The following is a 23,749-nucleotide window of genomic DNA, read 5'->3' as shown; positions in this document are numbered from 1 at the left end:
AGAAGTGCATCTGAAAGATAATTCACATCGGAAAAAAGAAACAATGTTTTTTAATTAGCTCTAGGAATTTTTTCAGGTGTAATTACTACGTGCAAGATCTGTTTAACAATGTTTAACCTACTCACTCTCAAATTTTGTATAAATGTGTGTCTAAATTCTTTTAAAGAAATTCACAATCACAAAATTATTGTTGTCACTCCTGCTGTATTTGTGATTGATTGATTGGTGTTCAACGCCACTTTCAGCACTTGGACTCTTGGACGTGCGCTATTTTATTATGGCCTTTCTGTAGGAAAACAGACAGGATTTTTTTAAATTGTAAGCCAAGATATCTGGAATTCTCTTTGCCGTTGTTTTCCATTTTCCCTGTCTTTCCACTTTTCTCTGTTTATTTCATCGGTATGAAAAAGAGTAAAATTTTGGTGAATAAATGGTTGCTAATTCCCCCCACTAGTAGCTTTCGGCTTTCACGACTGGAGTGTTGACACAATCACAATGACTTAAGAGTCTAGTTGTAAAGAAAGCTACTATAGATGCTAATAAGCAGACATTTATTCACCAAGATTTTACTCTTTTTCATACCGACTTTGTAGAGGTGGTAGTAGCCTGGGATCCTGGCTCACAGTCACAGCTCGACAGAAGAGCCAGGCAAAATACGACGACATGGTTTCGTCAATTGGATGTTAGAATGATGCATCGTGGGACAGCGTCATTTCTTGACACATGGCAGGAAATATTTGTATTGCCACTGTTAAATGAAAATTATTTTTAATTTCATATGAAATGCAAATTTTGAATAATTTAACAATTCTAATAAAAAAACGTTAAGATCGTGAATCAAGTTAGGGAGGTCGCCAATGCGATTATCGTAACGTAATGATTTCCTTGCGACGGCAAAAATATCGGATTTTACCCAAGTTCAATTGCTTTGAAAAAGGTGAAAAATATATTGTATGAGCAAACAATTGATATGTAATTAAAGTTCAGACATTTATCTTTCTAAATATATAAGTTTTATGGGTATTGCAGTGATTTGGTTCGATAAAAAAAATGTTTGAAGTGGAGTTGTTTTGAAAAAAATGGCCGCCGGAAAAACTATGTGTCAAAGGTACTACTGATTTTGAAATTCATTCCGCAAGCTTTTACTCGTCAGATTTTCTTCCTTGATGGCTTAAAATTTTGGAAATATATTCAAGTTTTATGATCCGGTTGTCAGTCATACTTAACGGTCGATTTTCAGTATAGATATGAAAAATCTTTGAAATAGATGTGAAAAAAAAATCGTTTACGACTTTGTAAACACCACTGACACTCGGATTCATAAATTCCAGAACTCTCTTCTTCCACACGTATCCATGGTTTCACATGAAAAACAATAGCGGCTTGCGGAATTGATTGGATATTTGTATGAGCAAGGCGTGGTTTTCACGCAAAAAATCTGCGAAAAGAGTTATCTGTTCTTGACTTCCGGAAGTGACGTATCCGCCATTGTGTCTAACATGAAACATGAAACTTGTAACAAAATGACTTTTACCGACTATTTTTTGGACGGACTGCTTACTGAGAGGACAGACAACGTTGGAAATAGGCCACGGAGGCCAATCACGTAAGGTAAGTACCTTTATTATATCTTATATTAGCAAATTTGCCATATTTCAGGGAGGGGAATTCCTTGTTTCATAAAAGTCAACAAAAATAACTTTAAATTATTTCCAGGATATATTTTTTTGTTTAAATATATTAAACTTATAAATTGAAAGGGACTTTCTACCAGCAATTTTTTTTAAACGCTCCCCATGGCCTTTTTATCAAGCTATGAATATGTAATGAGGTAAATTCTCCTAACGTTGGAATGTGATCCATTCGGAATTTCTCGGGTTTTATTCATTGATAATACTCGGATTTTTCGGTGCTTTACATTGCAGTTGATTATAGTTGGTATAATTTGAACACATTACATTTGTTTTTTTCATTTTGAGACAGGAATATGTTGTTTAAACCATAGATTAGTATATTACCAACTATATATTTATTCTAAACTTATGGATTAGGCATAATGAACTAAAATTTTCTTTTTCAAAAATGCTTTCTGTCAAAAATGTATACATATGACAGTTTGGAAGAATATTTGCACACTTTTATACATAATACATTAAAAATTTATATTTATGATTTTTCAACAGTAGCATGAGTATGTTATTTTAACTAATTGGTCATAATAAACAATATTAAAGATGTTTTCTTAAATATGCACACTGTTTATAAAGAATTTTAGTTGATATTTGCATCTTTCATTTATATTTATATTCAAACTTTTGATTTTATTCCTTGACTTTTGAATTTAATAATTGTCACTTTTACTTTATTATGTAATTTGATATTGATGCCTATTAACTGACAGTTAAGTTATTAACAGAATTGCAGATGCTGTGGTTACTTATAACACATGTACCTTATGACTATCTACAAATATGATCAGGATTAAAAATCTGTTTTCCTCTGAACAATTTTTGTATTAAAATAATAAAAATTCAGATTATTTGAAATTTGATTGAATTTGTTAGTCTATTATACAATAAAGTTTTGTTGTGTTTATAGGAATGATACTGTCTGTCCATCCATCTGCCTGAAAGGATCTTCTCCCAGTTAGACAGTCTCATCAGAGTCATGTGGAGAGTCACTATACCAACGCCCTGGAGGGAAATACCAATATTGGACTCAAAACCCATACAGTGAATTGGTTAGAAAGAATGGATGAAGCACATCCTGAACATGTATGTGTATGTGTATGATTTGAATTTAATATTATATAATTCTACAGCTCAGCTAAATAAATTTCTTCTGCACAATGTTTTAAATTTAAAAAAAAATAATTTATACAATGCTTAAAGATAGTGCTATAATACCACCAGTCAAACCATTTAATAGAAGTAAAATAAAGGGTTCTCTATAGGGAATCACAGTTAAAAAGCATCTTAATATGTTCCTGATGAAGGTAAATCCAGAAAAGCACTTTGGACGCACAAAATTTATAACATGTTGTTTTCATTTTTTTCCAAACTACAAAAAATAAGAAATTTTTTGAAGAAGCATAGAGAACAGATTCAGAAATATAATATGATACGGAAAAAAAAGAATTAAATACAGTGTAAAAATGAGCAACGATATCTCCACAAACAAAGTTATTACTGGGACACACATGTATATGAGTTGACCTTAATAAATTTCTTCATTCTGTTTAAGATTTAGAACTTACTTTTAACAGTCTAGATTTATTTTGATTAACTTAAGGTTTTCCACTAGGACAGGGCACACTCTAGGGAACAACGACATGGAGAGGCGCCCCTGGATCCAGCTTTTATTGTAGTAAGACGAGTAGACTACAGATTTTGTCGAGAGGCTGATGGGAAGGAGTTTTAGTACACAGGGCATGATGCAGATACAGGGTTGTCATATATTGCATACGACTTTGAGAAGGGGGGTGATGTCAATGACAGCAACAGCAATGTTTTCAAGAAGCCTACTATATATAGAGGAATACCAGAATGGAGATGTGTAGATTTTATTATAGACAAACTATTTTTCAGCAAGATTAATGATTGTTTTCTTGTCTTTCAGCACTAATTCTTTTAGTTTTCTTTTAGTTTCTTAACCTATTTTTCTTCTTTTGTAGAAATTTATCCAGGGTACTAATTATCATATTGTAATGATTTATTTGTAGAATGGTTGCAGCAAATTGATTTGACCTTTATTAGGGCCCCGCCGAATGGTGGACGCCCTATAGTGATCAGTCCGTCCGTCCGTCCGTCCTTAACAAATTGTGTCTGCTCTATATCTAGAGAACTGTTATGATTTCAAAGTTTATACTTGACATGTATATTAGCCAACACCAGAGGGTGTGTCATAATGTATGTACATCTCTCTAGGTCAAAGGTCAAGGTCAAAACTTTGGTTTTAGTTGACAACCCCATGTCCTATGGTAAAGATCGTGTCCCCTCTATATCTTGAGAACCATTATGATTTCAAAGTTTATACTTGATATGTGTATAAAAAACAACACCAGAGGGTGTGTCATAATTTATGTACAACTTCTTAGGTCAAAGGTCAAGGTCAAAAACTTTGGTTTCAGTTGACAACCCCATGTCCAATGATAAAGATACAAATTTTTTACCACACATTATTCACAGCGGGGCCCACAGAGATGGCTCCCATCTCAATGATATCTAGTTGAGTTTTATTTGTTTATTTTGACATAGAGCATCTCTGATGACGGTAAATCCAGAAAAACCACTTTGTCAGCAGCCAATCTCAAAAATAAAAAGTCTTTTTTTTTCAGATTGCATGTAAACCAGATTTTATATGAATTGTAAGAAACTGCAGGTACTCTCAAGTTAATTGAACAAATACAAAATATTTAATTTGTATAATGTACATATTGTCTATTGTAGATATGGTAAATTCTGGTGAAGAAACAGCTCGGACCTGAAAATATATACTTTAGAACATTCAATAAACTTAGTCAAATGATGAATAGTTAATGTATCATTATTATAATGAATACCAAAACAGTTCAGATAGTCACTATTGCAAATCCCAATGGATTATTAGACTTAAAGACTGCATTGATCTTGGTCTTTATATATAATAAGTTCTCGACATATCCATTTTTTATAGGAATAACAGGTTTTTCGCAAAATATTTACCAATTTTTTTGAATAATGAGAATATTTTAGTGTAAATAATACATTTTCCAAGAGAAAAGATCATTATAGCAATGTCTGACTAAACAATGACTTAACTCTTAGAGTTTAAATGGATTATTTTTATTTTCTCGGTCAAAATTTGGGATTTTTCAAAATTACAGTTTTTTTTCATGCAGGTATAGGGCTAACCAAATTCCATCTAGAATAAATATCAATCAGTCAAATACAATGAAATTAGGTTCATCTTAAAGCTAAGATTGTAAGCTTTAGTATGATACCAAACATGTGTAAAAATCTTCAATTTTCTGTTAAATTTTTGCATAACTGCGCAAATATTTGAAAAAATCCGCGATTTTCAAAATTGTCAAAACATTTCTTATTTTTGACCATTTTTTAAATTTGTATTGCATTAAATTCTATTTATATATGACAAAAAGGTGCTTTTACATGTAAAGTCACAGTAACAGTCACTAACTTCTGTGAAAAATTACTGTCAAATTATGAAATTAAGTTTTTGTGTAAATTTTAGTGTCTTTTTGGCGAAAAATAGCTCAAAAATTTACGTCAAAATGCTGATTTTCTAATTCAATTTTTTTTTATTAGCTTACAGAGCTTATTTTATTTGTGAAACAACTTAATACCAATACAAAACAAGTAGTAGAAAAAATTAGGGATTTTTTTCCAGCATTGTCTGACCAAAAATGTATTTTTTTCCCAAAAAAAACTACCTAAAAAAAGGGGGGCCTGCCGGCATGATTTTGAGTCGGCTAAAAAAAAATTCAGATATGTTGGCAATACAACTGTTAATATATTTCTGTTGACTGTTTAGGTCTTTACATAACTGCAAACAACCAGACCTCTGCCTGCTTTCCATTTCAAGATATCAATGTCTTAACATAGCAGTTTATTCGAAGATGCCCTTGACACATAGCAAAAAAAAACTAAGTCCAAAGTTTTTTTTTACAAAGTTTGAGATATTGTAGTTTTCTTAATATTGATGTTACAAAGGACTATAGTGGCTTAAATCAAAGCATAAAAGAGTCTTATTGCAATAATGCATATAGATTGCTTGCAGTTCCTAACCCATTTGATATATTTGGCCTGAAAAATAGCCCAAAATATGATATTTTTGCCTTCGCAAGGAAAACGGCCAAAATTTTGAAATCTAAATGGTCATAACTTTTGAACCGCTTGACCGATTCCCAAAATTTTGGCACCAATGAATTTCTTTTTTTGTGCTCTTCCATAATAATGTAATTTTATGCACTTTCTCTATACTTCATATTTTGGCTGACCTCCCTAATCAAGTTAACAATGGGGTCCATATATTTCTTGTTTGTGAACACGCACATGCTCAGTATTTCAGTCCTGTTCAGCGCTGATAATTGGTCATGTGGACTGTATTGTAGAGCGCCTGGCCCTATTGACGAAGCATAATATTTGGGTCAGGATGCCAGGCCAAGTAAGGACTAAATTCGATTTTTTTTTTTCTTGAACCTTGAGTTTCTAGGAAATTTTGGACAGCTATAATTTGCTATAATAAAGTCATTTTTATAATATGAAACTATAGAGGTCACGGTATGCAACAGTATAAAGAATCATCTGTCGGTTCATAGGTTACTTCGTTAAAACTGTAAAAAAAGATACTCTCTCTGACGAATTCATGAGGGCATCAGGATAACACACGTATATTTCTTAACTGTCAATATTTTTGGTTGTAATTTTGGCACAAAGTTAATTGGTTTGTAGCTGTCATCCTAACTCGTTCGTTTAGAAATCTACACGCACACCTAATGGGATCGATCGCTTAAAATACAGTTTGTCAGCAGACGGTAATTTATGCAACTCTTTTTCACTCACCAACAATTCTACAAATTAAACAATTTATAATTATGAAAACAGCAAACACGAAAGTATTTGTAAGATCAATCAGGAGGGTGATTTAAATAATATGCAACGGCATTCCACATCATTTATCGGCATGAAAACAGAGAAAATGGCGTCACTTTCACTTCCCGCCCAAACAACAGGTTCGAAAAGTCAGCCGGCTTTTGCCATAAATAACCGCGATACAAATGAGTGCAATACATTTTGTTAAAACTGGCTGATTCAAAATGGATATTTTTTCTTATTTGATTTTTGCTCAATTTTTCTGTTTTGTAAGGGTAACTTTTTATTGATATATATATATATATATATATATATACAGACTGATATTGATTTCAATTAAAAATTTCAGCGGGGTAATATGACTACTTTGATAAGCAAGTGCCCTCATTTGCATAATGTCACTGCTGCCAATCAAGCGTATCAAAATAAACGTTAATTGCAGAGTAATAATAATTAATCAGGCGTTTTGGTCGTTAATTAAAAAAGTTAATTACACAACAAAAACCAAAAATTGATGCATATAATTTTTTATTGGGTTTATTGATCAAACGGGATCATGTGACACAAACAGAAAAATGGTGTCCTAAGTTGACGTGTATTTACATTTACAAAAATGTAAAAGGCACCTGTTGGCAGGGTAACCAAGCTGTCTCTTCTGGACAAATGCAAGAACTATGGATGACTCGGCAGAGTCAAAGGACGATGCTGACAAAGAAATTTTAGGTAAGGAAGCAATTTTTTCAGGTACATTCCAGAACAAAAATAGCAAAGTCATGGATTTTGAAAGGCATGGCCACGACATGGGTGTTCCCAAAATAAACATGATGCGTATTTTCTATACATGCTTTGCCTCTGGATTCAGCTTCCAAAAAATTGCTATTATCTTTGAACTAAAAACTTTATTTAGCATGTTTTCTTGGACTTTCTACATGTTCTATTGTCTACGAAGATGCAATAACAATTTCATAATGTAAACAGCAGTTCAAGGTCCTGCAGACATGGCAGATGCACATCAAATTTTGTTTTGATTTAAATAGTTTTTCACTGTAACTTTTAATGTTATTTTATCACATTAAGGTGACAATTTTATATTCTAAATGATCAAAAGATGTCAAGGAATTTTAAAAGGTCAAAAACTAGAACTACCATTCTTTATTGTAAATGCAAGATGTGAGGCTGTGTATGAAGCACTAATAAATCCATTTATCATTTTTACATCATGACAGGTCTGCTATCCTTTTGATAAGAATTATGCATGACATTCTGCGAAATACTGTCAAGGACAATATTTTATTATGAAGTAGTGAACTCCATGAATTTTTGTCAACTTCTTTTAGACAATAATTCTTTTTAAAATACTGTTCATAAAAATATTTCTTTATCAAAGTATGACTTCCCTATGGACAAAAATGATGGAATCCTTCTGCATGAAATAAAGAGTGTTTCTGGAATCTATGAAATATTCTTTTTGAAAAGTATTGTATAACCATGAAAACATGAAATATTGCCTCAATTGAATACGCTTAAATTGACTTTGGATAACCTCCCTTTAATAAGAACAAATTTCATTACTATCAATCTACATGATCTATGAAATATTGTCTATCGAAATATACAGAATATCCTTTTTATAGCATAGAACACGTAGCCATTTATATTTTACTTATTTTAATAAATATGCTCCTGCCGTAGCGTAGGGGGCATTAAGTTTTACCCTTATCCGTCTGTATGTCCCGAAATTGGTTTCCATTGTCTAACTTTAGTTTGCCTCAACCAAATGTTAAGAAAGTTCTACACAATCCTATTACCACAAAACAAAGATTAAATTTGAAATTTCAGTGGCGTCGCTTTTACCATTCTAGAGTTGTACCCCTTTACAAATTGAATAATTGCTGAACTTTTCGTTTCCATTCTTAAACTTAAGTTTGCCACAACCAAATGTTATGAAACATATACACAATGCTTACAAAACTCAGATCAAGTTTGAATTTGGGTAGCGTCACTTACACTGTTCTTAAGTTATGTCCCTTTATAACGTTATATGCAAGTGGGGGCATCATCTGTGTCCCATGGACACCTTCCCCATTTATTAACAATGTTAGGTTTTAATTGGCAAAATAGAAATGAAAAAAAAAAACAGTCTTGACCAGACTCATGTTCAGTAGACAGTAATACTGGTTAAAACTGCAAGATATTGGAAAATATTCATAATTGATTGATTGAAATTTTGAAAGGGTAAATTTTTTTGTAATTATTAAAAAATTTTAAAAGCTCCTGAATTGATGTGAGATAAATATCATTGCATGAGCGATTGTGCAAAAAAAGAGGAGGCTACTTAGTACTTAATTTTGTTATTAGGTGACTGCAATTTATCTGTAAATTTCAAGGACTAAACACCACAAAAATAAATGCTAAACTCATCAAGGTTATTAGATTTAGTAACTCTAACTTATGCAGTCTTCACGCTGAACCACAGGCCCAGCAGCCCAGGCTTGTAAAACTGCTCTCGGGCCTGTAAAAATCATATCTACAGGCCAACAGAATCTAACTAAAATTTTCCAAAAATTGAGCTCCGGGCTTGTAGATTTTAAAGTTCATCGTGAAGACTGCTTATGGATTGAAAATGATCCATAGAATTGACCCCATTATGGAACAGACAACTTTTATGTTGTGATAACACCAAGTTCATGTTTATTATGATTACGGTTAGCTGTTGAACAGTAAATCTTTGTTCCTGTTTTGATTTCTGGACCATAAGAGTTTCCCAGTTAGAATATGGCTTTCTCCACATTGTTTTTATCATGATTATGGTAAGCTGGGGACCAGTAAATCATTGGTCATGTGCTGACCTCTAGACCATTAGAGTTGGGGAACTTCTCAAGCTAGAATATGGCTTTTTCCACATTGTTGTTATCATGATTATGGTAATCTGCGGACCAGTAAATCATTGGTCATGTGCTGACTTCTGGACTATTAGAGTTGGGGAACTTCATAAGCTAGAATATGGCTTTCTATACATTGCTTTTATCTTTACAGGAAGTTCTAACTCATCGTTAGATCTAAAGAGAGTAAAACCACCCAATAAGAAAAAACATGAAGATGAGGTTGAAGGGATACAGAACAACATTAAAGAGAAAGAAACACTACTTGTATCCTTTGTTAACAGACCATTAATTACATCACTGATTATTTAATACCATTCTCTTCTTGACAGAAAATTACACTCCTGATTATTTAGTGCCATACTCTTGTTTACAGAAAATTATACGCCTGATTATTTAATACCATACTCTTCTTGACAGAAGTTACATCCCTGATTATTTAATACCATACTCTTCTTGACAGAAATTACATCCCTGATTATTTAATACCATACTCTTTTTGACAGAAATTACATCCCTGATTATTTAGTACCATACTCTTCTTGACAGAAATTACATGCCTGATTATTTAGTGCCATACTCTTGTTGACAGAAAATTATACGCCTGATTATTTAATACCATACTCTTCTTGACAGAAATTACATCCCTGATTATTTAGTGCCATATTATTCTTGACAGAAAGTTACATGCCTGATTATTTAGTGCCATACTTTTCTTGACAGAAATTACACCCTGACCATTTAATACCATACTCTTCTTGACAGAAATTACACGCCTGATTATTTAGTGCCATACTCTTGTGGAAAGAAAATTATACGCCTGATTATTTAATACCATACTCTTCTTGACAGAAATTACATGCCTGATTATTTATTGCCATATTATTCTTGACAGGAAGTGACATAGATATAAGAAGATGTGGTATGAGTGCCAATGAGACAACTCTCCATCCAAGTCAAAATTTATAAAAGTAAACCATTATAGGTCACAGTACGGTCTTCAACACGGAGCCTTGGCTCACACCGAACAGTAAGCTATAAAGGGCCCCAAAAAATTACTAGTGTAAAACCATTCAATCGGGAAAACCAACGGTCTAATCTATATAAAAAACGAGAAACGAGAAACACATCAACAAACGACAACTACTGAACATCAGATTCCTGACTTAGGACAGGTGCAAACAAATGCAGCGGGTTTAAACGTTTTAATGGTACCAAACCTTCACCCTTTTTCTGAAACAATAGTATAACATCACAACATAGAAAGACACACTATAAAATATCAACTGAAATAGCTTAACTCAATCAAAGGACATATTAACACCATTGAACATACACTGAACAAATAAATTTGACCTATGACACAATGTAAATACAAAATAAATAAACTAAGGGAAGAATAATAAAAGTAACATGTTATATAGGTAAGAAATGTAAAACAATTAAAGAAAAACAATATGCTCGAACAAAAATACCATCCATTTGCAATAACTTTAAACACAGGTAAATGAAAATAATTTTTTTGTTAGGTATACCTGTACAGTACCAATAGAGAAAGGAAATATTTTTACAAAATAAATAATTTTGAATACAAAATAAATAAACTAAGGGAATAATAATAAAAGTAACATGTTATATCGGTAAGAAATGTTAAACAATTAAAGAAAAACAATATGCTCGAACAAAAATACCATCCATTTGCAATAACTATAAACACAGGTAAATGAAAATAATTTTGTTGTTAGGTATACGTGTACAGTACCAATAGAGAAAGGAAATATTATTACAAAATAAATAATTTTGATGTTCATAGTACGAAGTGAAAATTTATAGTTATACCAAACACTTATCAAAGCTGGTATATAGACCAGATATAACCCTGAATAACATTAAATAACAAAAAAGCAATACAATTAGTATCAACAGGTCAAATAAACAAGAAAGTACGATTTGAGAGTACTCGCAGTTACTGACAGCTAGTTAAAAGCCAAAACAATCAATAATAAAAAATCATGCATCAGAGACTAAAATCAACTAAAACACATCCCAGGGATTTAGTATTTTAACGTCATGGACAGTCAAAGAAGACATGACTAGTGCAATGCCAAAAATAAATGTATCGACAGACAGTAGGATAGTTAGAAGTTTAACCTCTTTATAGATCTAAACGAACGTGGGTGTGTCTTTATACATCCCACTTGAAAAAAATACAAATTTAGTTATGTTTTAATTTGCTGATGACAAAATCGATATTAGTGCCAATGTAAACTATATTCAAAGATCTAATTACAACATTGGTAAGATGCCCATAATGCCTGATAATTTAGTGCCATACTCTTGACAATATTACATTAACAATTTTTTTGTACGACCGCAAAAAATTTTTGCAGTCGTATATTGGTATGACGTTGTCATCGTCATTGTTGTCGTCGTCGTCAGGCGTCGTCCAAAGACACATTGGTTTTCGCACTCTAACTTTAGTTTAAGTGAATGGATCTCTATGAAATTTTACCATACGGTTCAATACCACAAAAGGAAGGTTGGGATTGATTTTGGGGGTTATGGTACCAACAGTTAAGGAATTAGGGACCAAAAAGGGGCCAAAAATAAGCATTTTTGTAACTTCCAGACATAACTTGTGTGTGAGTGTATGGATCTCTATGACATTGTACCATAAGGTTCCATATCACTAAGGGAATGCTGGGATTGATTTTGGGGGTAATTGCCTCAAAATATTAGGAATTAGGGGCAAAAAAAAAGCATTTTTCTAGTTTCATGACAATAACTTGTGTGTAAGTGTATGGATCTTTCTGAAATTGTACTACAAGGTTCCATATCACAAAGGGAAAGCTGGAATTGAGTTTGGGGGTAATTGCCTCAAAATATTGGGAATTAGGGGCCAAAAAAGGGGCAAAAAACAAGCATTTTTCTAGTTTCATGATAATTACTTGTGTGTAAGTGTATGGATCTCTATGAAATTGTACCACAAGGTTACATATCACAAAGGGAAGGCTGGGATTGAGTTTGGGGGTGATGAATCATAAGGGGGTTCAAAAAATTTGGGGGGGGATTTTTTTTTTTCATTTTTTTTCTTTTTTTCCTTTTTTTTTTCTTTTAAAATTTTCCATTTTAAGTTGGTTATTTCTGTTTTATATTTAAAAGCAAATAATAATGATATGGTAGGAGATACACACCAAACAGGATGTGTAAATTATTATATAATAAGTATTGTGCAATAGCAAGAAATTTTCAATTGCACAGTATTGCACAATAGCAAGAAATCTTCAATTGCACAGTATTGCGCAATAGCAAGAAATCTTCAATTGCACAGTATTGTGCAATAGCAAGAAATATCCAGTAGCACAATATTGCGCAATAGCAAGAAATTGTCAATTGTACAGTATTGCGCAATAGCAAGAAATATTCAATTGCACAGTATTGTGCAAAAGAAGATACTTCGTATAAATTGCTTATTTCTTGACCAATTTCAATGGGGTTTTATTCTTGAATTCTTGGGGTTCTTTAATATGCTGATTCTAACCGTGTATTAAGTTTTTGGATTTTGGGCCCTGTTTTTAAATTGGTCCACATTGAGGTCCAAAGGGTCCAAAATTAAACTTTGTTTGATTTCGTCAAAAATTGAATTATTGGGGTTCTTTGATATGCCGAATCTAACCGTGTATTTAGATTCTTAATTTTTGGTTCCGTTTTCAAATTGGTCTACATTAAGGTCCAAATGGTCCAAAATTAAACTTAGTTTGATTTTAACAAAAAATGAATTTTTAGGGTTCTTTGATATGCTGAATCTAAACATGTATTTAGATTTTTGATTATGGGCCCAGTTTTCAAGTTGGTCCAAATCGGGGTCCAAAATTAAACTTTGTTTGATTTCAACAAAAATTGAATATATGGGGTTCTTTGATATGCTGAGTCTAACCATGTATTTAGATTTTTGATTTTTGGGCCCCATTATCAACTTTGTCCACATTGAGGTCAAAAGGGTCCAAAATAAAACTTTGTTTGATTTCATCAAAAATTGAATTCTTGGGGTTCTTTGATATGCTGAATCTAACCATGTATTTAGATTTTGGATATTGGACCATAATAGGTGAATGTCCAATTTAAAATTTTTAAGTTCTTAGACCACATTCATTCTGTGTCAGAAAGCTATGGTGTGTCAAATATTTAATCACAATCCAAATTCAGAGCTGTATCAAGCTTGAATGTTGTGTCCATACTTGCCCCAACTGTTCAGGGTTCGACCTCTGCAGTCGTATCAAGCTGCGCCCTGCGGAGCATTTTATTATTTTTGCAATTTATTTTAAATGTTCCTTATCAAAGTTAACAGAGATCTCTTACTGCAGAAAACTTCCAGAATCAATTGAAGGCTACCAGAGCAGAAAAACTGGCTGTGATTGAGAAACTGAAGAAAATTGATACAGATCTCAAGGCATTTTCTCAACAGATCACAAAGAAGGTGAGAATATTTTGCAGTTTTGTATGGTAGGGATGAACGTGTATATACCTTATATCAAATGCTATAATTTTTAGAATCAAGCGTGTTATTTTCTAAATTTCCTGTGTACCTCTATATAAAATATGTGGGGAGAACACTTGCTTGGTTGAAAAAATGAAGAAGGTACAAGGAAACCTTTAGTCAAAGTTTTTTCAGCTTCTATAATAGGGAATAATTTTATGTTTGGTCTGCAGCTTGACAATGTTGTGTTGCAAAGAGTAAGCTTCTGTTTAGCCATTTCCTGTTTGTCCATAAGTTGTAATTTTACAACACTGATTGTACAAGGATAATTTTCGTCATAGTTTTCTTGGCTTCTATGGAAGGGAATAATTTGATATTTGGTCTGCTGCTTGATAATGTTGAGTTGTAGTGAGTATATAATTTTTATACGACCGCAAAAAAAATTTTGTGGTCGTATATTGGTATGACGTTGGCGTCCTCGTCGTTGTTGCTGTTGTCCGAAGACATTAGTTTTCGCACTTTAGTTTAAGTGAATGGATCTCAATGAAATTTTACCATAAGGTTCAATACCACAAAAGGAAGGTGGGGATTGATTTTGGGGGTTATGGTACCAACAGTTAAGGAATTAGGGGCCAAAAATAAGCATTTTTGTAACTTCCAGACATAACTTGTGTGTAAGTGTATGGATCTCTCTGACATTGTACCACAAGGTTCTGTATCACAAAGGGAATGCTGGGATTGATTTTGGGGGGTAATTACCTCCACATTTTAGGAATTAGGGGCCAAAAAGGGGCAAAAAACAAGCATTTTTCTAGTTTCATGACAATAACTTGTGTGTAAGTGTATGGATCTTTATGAAATTGTACTACAAGGTTCCATATTACAAAGGGAAAGCTGGAATTGAGTTTGGGGGTAATTGCCCAAAAAGTTTAGGAATAAGGGGCCAAAAAGGGGCCAAAAATAAGCATTTTTCAAGTTTCCAGACAATAACTTGTGTGTAAGTGTATGGATCTCTCTGAAATTGTAATGCAAGGTACCATACCACAAAGGGAAGGCTGGGATTGATTTTGGGGGTAATTCCCTCAAAATTTTAGTAATTAGGGGCCATAAAAGGGCAAAAAAACAAGCATTTTTCTAGTTTCAGGACAATAACTTGTGTGTAAGTGCATGGATCTCTCTGAAATTGTACTGCAAGGTACCATACCACAAAAGGGAAGGCTGGGATTGATTTTGGGGGTAATTCCCTCAAAATTTTAGTAATTAGGGGCCATAAAAGGGCAAAAAAACAAGCATGTTTCTAGTTTCAGGACAATAACTTGTGTGTAAGTGTATGGATCTCTCTGAAATTGTACTGCAAGGTACCATACCACAAAGGGAAGGCTGGGATTGATTTTGGGGGTAATTCCCTCAAAATTTTAGTAATTAGGGGCCATAAAAGGGCAAAAAAAACAAGCATTTTTCTAGTTTCAAGACAATAACTTGTGTGTAAGTGTATGGATCTTTATGAATTTGTACTGCAAGGTTCCATATCACAAAGGGAAAGCTGGGTTTGAGTTTGGGGTTTATTGCCCTAAATGTTTAGTAATTAGGGGCCATAAAAGGGGCAAAAAAACAAGCATTTTTCTAGTTTCAGGACAATAACTTGTGTGTAAGTGTATGGATCTCTCTGAAATTGTACTGCAAGGTACCATACCACAAAGGGAAGGCTGGGATTGATTTTGGGGGTAATTCCCTCAAAATTTTAGTAATTAGGGGCCATAAAAGGGCAAAAAAACAAGCATTTTTCTAGTTTCAGGACAATAACTTGTGTGTAAGTGCATGGATCTCTCTGAAATTGTACTGCAAGGTACCATACCACAAAAGGGAAGGCTGGGATTGATTTTGGGGGTAATTCCCTCAAAATTTTAGTAATTAGGGGCCATAAAAGGGCAAAAAAACAAGCATGTTTCTAGTTTCAGGACAATAACTTGTGTGTAAGTGTATGGATCTCTCTGAAATTGTACTGCAAGGTACCATACCACAAAGGGAAGGCTGGGATTGATTTTGGGGGTAATTCCCTCAAAATTTTAGTAATTAGGGGCCATAAAAGGGCAAAAAAAACAAGCATTTTTCTAGTTTCAAGACAATAACTTGTGTGTAAGTGTATGGATCTTTATGAATTTGTACTGCAAGGTTCCATATCACAAAGGGAAAGCTGGGTTTGAGTTTGGGGTTTATTGCCCTAAATGTTTAGTAATTAGGGGCCATAAAAGGGGCAAAAAAACAAGCATTTTTCTAGTTTCAGGACAATAACTTGTGTGTAAGTGTATGGATCTCTCTGAAATTGTACTGCAAGGTACCATACCACAAAGGGAAGGCTGGGATTGATTTTGGGGGTAATTCCCTCAAAATTTTAGTAATTAGGGGCCATAAAAGGGCAAAAAAACAAGCATTTTTCTAGTTTCCAGACAATAACTTGTGTTCAAGTGTATGGATCTCTCTGAAATTGTACTGCAAGGTACCATACCACAAAGGGAAAGCTTGGATTTAGTTTGGGGGTGACGAATCATAAGGGGGTTCAAAAAATTTGGGGGAGGGGGATTTTTTTATGAGTTTTTTTCTTTAAAATTTTCCATTTTAAATTGATTATTTCTGATTTATATATAAAAGCAAATAATAATGATATGGTTTGAATAGGTAAATTAAATTTTTTTAAGTTCTTAGACCACTTTCATTCTGTGTGAGAAACCTATGCTGTGTCAAATATTTAATTACAATCCAAATTCAGTGCTGTTTATAGCTTGAATTTTGTGTCCATAGTTGCCCCAACTGTTCAGGGTTCGACCTCTGCGGTCGTATCAAGCTGTGCCCCAGCGGAGCATTTTATTACATCTACCATATAGCCACTTCCTGTTTGTCAATACTTTAAAATTTTACTCATTGTTCAAGGAAAATTTTTGTCAAACTTTTCTTTGCTCCTATTGAAGTGAATGATTTTAATATTTGGATCTGGGAAGGATCAGTTATGCCCTGGTATATTTGTTACCTCAATCAATTCCATACATGGACGCAGGTCCAGACCCAGTGTTGGTCTTGTTATACTTAGATATAAGCTGACTACCTTTCTATACTTAGATATCATTACTAATCACTAAAGCTGACAACCTTTCTATGCTTATATATCATTTACTAAGCACCAAAGCTGACTACCTTTCTTTACTGAGATATCATTTACTAAGCACTAAAACTGACTACCTTTCTTTACTTAGATATCATTTACTAAGCACTAAAGCTGACTACCTTTCTATACTTATATATCATTTACTAAGCACTAAAGCTGACTGCCTTTCTATACTTAGATATCATTTACTAAGCACTAAAGCTGACTACCTTTCTTTACTTAGATATCATTTACTAAGCACTAAAGCTGACTACCTTTGTATACTTAGATATCATTTAATAAGCACTAAAGCTGACTGCCTTTCTATACTTAGATATCATTAACTAAGCACTAAAGCTGACTACCTTTTTTCACTTAGATATTATTTACTAAGCACTAAAGCTGACTACCTTTCTATACGTAGATATCAGTTACTAAGCACTAAAGCTGACTACCTTTCTATACTTATATATCATGTACCCATATTTTGACTATTTTATTTATAATGTCTGTTTTGTTCACGCATCGTTGTAAATATAACAGAATTTGATAAGACTGTCGTACAAGTGAGAGGTTTAGCGCTATAAAACCAGGTTCAATCCACCATTTTCTACATTTGAAAATGCCTGTACCAAGTCAGGAATATGACAGTTGTTGTCCATTCATTTGATGTGTTTTGTCATTTGATTTTGCCATGTGATTAGGGACTTTCCGATTGAATTTTCCTCGGAGTTCAGTATTTTTGTGATTTTACTTTTTACTAAGCACCAAAGCTGACTACCTTTCTTTACTTAGATATCAGTTACTAAGCACTAAAGCTGACTACCTTTCTAAACATAGATATCAGTTACTAAGCACTAAAGCTGACTACCTTTCTATACTTATATATCATTTACTAAGCACGAAAGCTGACTACCTTTCTATACATAGCTATCATTTACTAAGCACTAAAGCTGACTGCCTTTCTATACTTATATATCATTTACTAAGCACTAAAGCTAACTACCTTTCTATACTTATATATCATTTACTAAGCACCAAAGCTGACTACCTTTCTTTACTTAGATATCAGTTACTAAGCACTAAAGCTGACTACCTTTCTATACGTAGATATCAGTTACTAAGCACTCAAGCTGACTTCTTTTCTATACTTATATATCATTTACTAAGCACTAAAGCTGACTACCTTTCTATACATAGCTATCATTTACTAAGCACTAAAGCTGACTGCCTTTCTATACGTAGATATCAGTTACTAAGCACTAAAGCTGACTACCTTTCTATACTTATATATCATTTACTAAGCACTAAAGCTGACTACCTTTCTATACATAGCTATCATTTACTAAGCACTAAAGCTGACTGCCTTTCTATACTTATATATCATTTACTAAGCACTAAAGCTGACTACCTATCCTTACTTAGATATCATTTACTAAGCACTAAAGCTGACTACCTTTTTATACTTATATATCATTTACTAAGCACTAAAGCTGACTGCCTTTCTATACTTATATATCATTTACTAAGCACTAAAGCTGACTACCTATCCTTACTTAGATATCATTTACTAAGCACTAAAGCTGACTACCTTTCTATATTTATATATCATTTACTAAGCACTAAAGCTGACTACCTTTCTTTACTTAGATATCAGTTACTAAGCACTAAAGCTGACTACCTTTCTATACGTAGATATCAGTTACTAAGCACTTAAGCTGACTTCTTTTCTATACTTATATATCATTTACTAAGCACTAAAGCTGACTACCTTTCTATACATAGCTATCATTTACTAAGCACTAAAGCTGACTGCCTTTCTATACGTAGATATCAGTTACTAAGCACTAAAGCTGACTACCTTTCTATACTTATATATCATTTACTAAGCACTAAAGCTGACTACCTTTCTATACATAGCTATCATTTACTAAGCACTAAAGCTGACTGCCTTTCTATACTTATATATCATTTACTAAGCACTAAAGCTGACTACCTATCCTTACTTAGATTTCATTTACTAAGCACTAAAGCTGACTACCTTTCTATACTTATATATCATTTACTAAGCACTAAAGCTGACTGCCTTTCTATACTTATATATCATTTACTAAGCACTAAAGCTGACTACCTATCCTTACTTAGATATTATTTACTAAGCACTAAAGCTGACTACCTTTCTATATTTATATATCATTTACTAAGCACTAAAGCTGACTACCTTTCTATACTTAGATATCATTTACTAAGCACTAAAGCTGACTACCTTTCTTTACTTAGATATCATTTACTAAGCACTAAAGCTGACTACCTTTCTATACTTAGATATCAGTTACTAAGCACTAAAGCTGACTACCTTTCTTTACTTATATATCATTTACTAAGCACTACCTTTCTATACTTAGATATTATTTACTTTAGCACTAAAGCTTACTACCTTTCTTTACTTATATATCATTTACTCTTAAGCTGACTACCTTTCTATACTTAGATATCAGTTACTAAGCACTAAAGCTGACTACCTTTCTTTACTTATATATCATTTACTAAGCACTACCTTTCTATACTTAGATATTATTTACTTTAGCACTAAAGCTTACTACCTATCTTTACTTAGATATCATTTACTAAGCACTAAAGCTGACTACCTATCTATACTTAGATATCATTTACTTTAGCACTAAAGCTGACTACCTATCTTTACTTATATATCATTTACTAAGCACTTAAGCTGACTACCTTTCTATACGTAGATATCATTTACTAAGCACTAAAGCTGACTACCTTTGTATACTTAGATATCATTTACTAAGCACTAAAGCTGACTACCTTTCTATACGTAGATATCATTTACTAAGCACTAAAGCTGACTACCTTTCTTTACTTAGATATCATTTACTAAGCACTAAAACTGACTACCTATCTATACTTAGATATCATTTACTTTAGCACTAAAGCTTACTACCTTTCTATACTTAGCTATCATTTAGTTATCCTGACAAATGAAGCAACATGGCTACAAGTGGTCAAATGGACAACTAGAGTGAGAAAAAAACAGGTTTCACTGAACATGGATATGTGATAGTTAAAGCAGGGCATTGTGTCCCATGGACACATTATCTTGTTTTTATTTGTTTCAATTAATGTTATTTATGAACATAATGAAATCTATTGTTTATGAAATGTTGTCATTGTATAAACAGTACTTCAGTATTTTGATTTTATTAATAGAAAGGTATACAAGACCAGTTACAGTCCAGACTACATTACAGAAGTGAAGTGAAAATAGATGAAGCAATAAGGTGATTAGACACTGATAGGCTGACTGACAGCACACCAACAAGAAATCTGAAAACATCTCTTATCCAACAAGTAAAATAACAAAAATACCGAACACCAAGGAAAATTCTGAACACTCCATTGTACACCATTATCATGAAAACGGTGGTTTCTCATTCCCCAAGCATTAGACAGCAAACCCACAAGAAACAAAAATGCACCTCTTATCATTCCCACCAACTTTGGCTTTCCAAGACTTAAATCTGCAATATATCATTAGCCTAAATAAATTGAAGATTCAGTAATTCCCTATCCTTCACCTTTGACCTATTGAGTTTTTATACGACCGCAAAAAAATTTTTGTGGTCCTATATTGGTATGACGTTGGCGTCGTCGTCGTCCGAAGACACATTAGTTTTCGCACTCTAACTTTAGTTTAAGTGAATGGATCTCTATGAAATTTTACCATAAGGTTCAATACCACAAAAGGAAGGTGGGGATTGATTTTGGGGGTTATGGTACCAACAGTTAAGGAATTAGGGGCCAAAAAGGGGCCAAAAATAAGCATTTTCTAGTTTCCAGACAATAACTGTGGAACGGTGTATGGATCTTTCTGAAATTATACTACAAGTTTCCATACCACAAAGGGATGGTTAGGATTTGCTTTGGGGGGTTATTGCTCAAACCGTTTAAGAATTAGGGGCAAAAAAGGGGGAAAAACAAGGTTGTCCTCATTAATGGACAAATACTGTAGTACAAAACATAATTTAAAGCAGTGTAAGGGAGATAAATCAAATACATCATTGAAATTATCTCCCTTACACTGCTTTTAAATTATGTATAAAGTAATGGTTAATGAACAATTAAGATAATTTAAAACAGTGTAAGGGAGGTAATCCAAATACAACGTTTTGGTTACTTCCCTTACACTGCTTTTAAATTATGTTTAAAGAAATGCATATTTATAAAGGAAGACCAGTATGGCGCATTAGATTTGTAAAATCTTTGACCACATTTATTTATTTGTTATGCCGAATCTAACCGTGTATTTAGATTTTTAATTTTGGGTCCAGTTTTCAAATTGGTCTACATTAAGGTCCAAAGGGTCCAAAATTAAACTTTGTTTGATTTTAACAAAAATTGAATTTATGGGGTTCTTTCATATGCTGAATCTAAACATGTATTTAGATTTTTGATTTTTGGCCCAGTTTTCAAGTTGGTCCAAATTGGGGTCCAAAATTAAACTTTGTTTGATTTCAACAAAAATTGAATATATGGGGTTCTTTGATATGCTGAATCTAAACATGTATTTAGATTTTAGATTTTTGGCCCAGTTTTCAAGTTGGTCCAATTTGGGGTCCAAAATTAAACTTTGTTTGATTTCAACAAAAATTGAATATATGGGGTTCTTTGATATGCTGAATCTTACCATGTATTTAGATTTTTTATTTGTGGGCCCGCTATCAAATTGGTTCATATTGAGGTCAAAAGGGTCCAAAATTAAACTTTGTTTGATTTCATCAAACATTGAATTATTTGGGTTCTTTGATATGCCAAATCTAACCGTGTATTTAGATTTTTAATTTTGGGTCCCGTTTTTTAAATTGGTCTACATTAAGGTCCAAAGGGTCCAAAATTAAACTTAGTTTGATTTTAACAAAAATTGAATTTGTGGGGTTCTTTGATATGCTGAATCTATACATGTGTTTAGATTTTTGATTATGGGCCCAGTTTTCAAGTTGGTCCAAGTTGGGGTCCAAAATTAAACTTTGTTTGATTTCAACAAAAATTGAATATATGGGGTTCTTTGATATGTTGAATCTAAACATGTATTTAGATTTTAAATTTTTGGCCCAGTTTTCAAGTTGGTCCAAATTGGGGTCCAAAATTAATCTTTGTTTGATTTCAACAAAAAATGAATATATGGGGTTCTTTGATATGCTGAATCTTACCATGTATTTAGATTTTTTATTTGTGGGCCGGCTATCAAATTGGTTCATATTGAGGTCAAAAGGGTCCAAAACTAAACTTTGTTTGATTTCATCAAAAATTGAATTATTGGGGTTCTTTGATATGCCAAATCTAACCGTGTTTTTAGATTTTTAATTTTGGGTCCCGTTTTTGTCGAGCCTGCGACTTTTGTCGCAGAAAGCTCGACATAGGGATAGCGATCCGGCGGCGGCGGCGGCGGCGTTAGCTAACTTCTTAAAAGCTTTATATTTTAGAAGATGGAAGACCTGGATGCTTCCTACTTTGTATATGGATGCCTCATGTTACGAAGTTTCAGTCAGTCACATGTCCAATGTCCTTGACCTCATTTTCATGGTTCAGTGACTACTTGAAAAAAAAGTTCAGATTTTTTGTAATGTTAAATTCTCTCTTATTATAAGTAATAGGATAACTATATTTGGTATGTGCGTACCTTGCAAGGTCCTCATGCCCGTCAGACAGTTTTCACTTGACCTCGACCTCATTTCATGGATCAGTGAACAAGGTTAAGTTTTCGTGGTCAAGTCCATATCTCAGATACTATAAGCAATAGGTCTAGTATATTCGGTGTATGGAAGGACTGTAAGGTGTACATGTCCAACTGGCAGGTGTCATCTGACCTTGACCTCATTTTCATGGTTCAGTGGTAATAGTTAAGTTTTTGTGTTTTGGTCTGTTTTTCTTATACTGTATGCAATAGGTCTACTATAATTGGTGTATGGAATGATTGTAAGGTGTACATGTCTAGCTGGCAGGTGTCATCTGACCTTGACCTCATTTTCATGGTTCAGTGGTCAAAGTTAAGTTTTTGAGTTTTGGTCTTTTTTTCTAATACTGCATGCAATAGGTCAGCTATATTTGGTGTATGGAATGATTGTAAGGTGTACATGTCTAGCTGGCAGGTGTCATCTTACCTTGACCTCATTTTCATGGTTCAGTGGTCAAAGTTAAGTTTTTGAGTTTTGGTCTTTTTTTCTAATACTATATGCAATAGTTCAACTATGTTGGTGTATGGAAATATTTTATGATCTATATGTCAGTCACGCAGGTTTTATTTGACCTTGACCTCATTTTCAAGGTTCATTGCTCAGTGTTAAGTTTTTGTGTTTTCGTCTGTTTTTCTTAAACTATAAGCAATAGGTCAACTATATTTGTTGTATGGAAGAATTGTTAGCTGTACATGCCTGCCTAGCATGGTTCATCTGACCTTGACCTCATTTTCATGGTTCATTGGTCAATGTTTAGTTTACTTGGTTAATGTTAAGTTTATGTGACAGTTGAAATAAAGCTTTATATTTAGGACTATCAACATAATATCAATGATTAGTAAAGAAGGCGAGACATTTCAGCGTGTGCACTCTTGTTTAAATTAGTCTACATTAAGGTCCAA

At 33.1% G+C, this 23,749-nt stretch overlaps 2 protein-coding genes and 1 long non-coding RNA gene across 3 annotated transcripts in view; 2 read left to right on the top strand and 1 right to left on the bottom strand.

Annotated features, from left to right (window-relative positions):
- The window catches only part of LOC127723127 (double-strand-break repair protein rad21 homolog), a 46,970-nt gene extending 40,231 nt beyond the window's left edge, over nt 1-6,739 (bottom strand). The window contains exon 1 of the mRNA XM_052229622.1: nt 6,564-6,739. The gene's annotated coding sequence lies outside the window, so the exon portion shown is untranslated. The remainder of the gene's footprint in view (nt 1-6,563) is intronic.
- Nucleotides 848-4,755, top strand: LOC127723132 (uncharacterized). Its single transcript, XR_007991893.1, has 3 exons — nt 848-1,611; nt 2,599-2,774; nt 4,449-4,755. It is a non-coding gene; the product is annotated as an uncharacterized LOC127723132 (long non-coding RNA).
- Nucleotides 6,740-7,116: 377 nt separating the features above from the next.
- The window catches only part of LOC127723121 (DNA ligase 1-like), a 38,532-nt gene continuing 21,899 nt past the window's right edge, over nt 7,117-23,749 (top strand). Inside the window, exons 1-4 of the mRNA XM_052229615.1 lie at nt 7,117-7,316; nt 9,630-9,742; nt 13,824-13,952; nt 20,323-20,393. Coding sequence (XP_052085575.1) covers nt 7,268-7,316; nt 9,630-9,742; nt 13,824-13,952; nt 20,323-20,393 — 362 coding nt within the window. The 5' untranslated portion in view covers nt 7,117-7,267. The remainder of the gene's footprint in view (nt 7,317-9,629; nt 9,743-13,823; nt 13,953-20,322; nt 20,394-23,749) is intronic.

This window comes from Mytilus californianus, unplaced genomic scaffold (genome assembly GCF_021869535.1).
Source record: "Mytilus californianus isolate M0D057914Y unplaced genomic scaffold, xbMytCali1.0.p SCAF_13, whole genome shotgun sequence".
NCBI lineage: Eukaryota > Metazoa > Mollusca > Bivalvia > Mytilida > Mytilidae > Mytilus > Mytilus californianus.
Note: the sequence above shows the minus strand (reverse complement) of the source record. Positions and strands in the feature narration are given on the sequence as shown.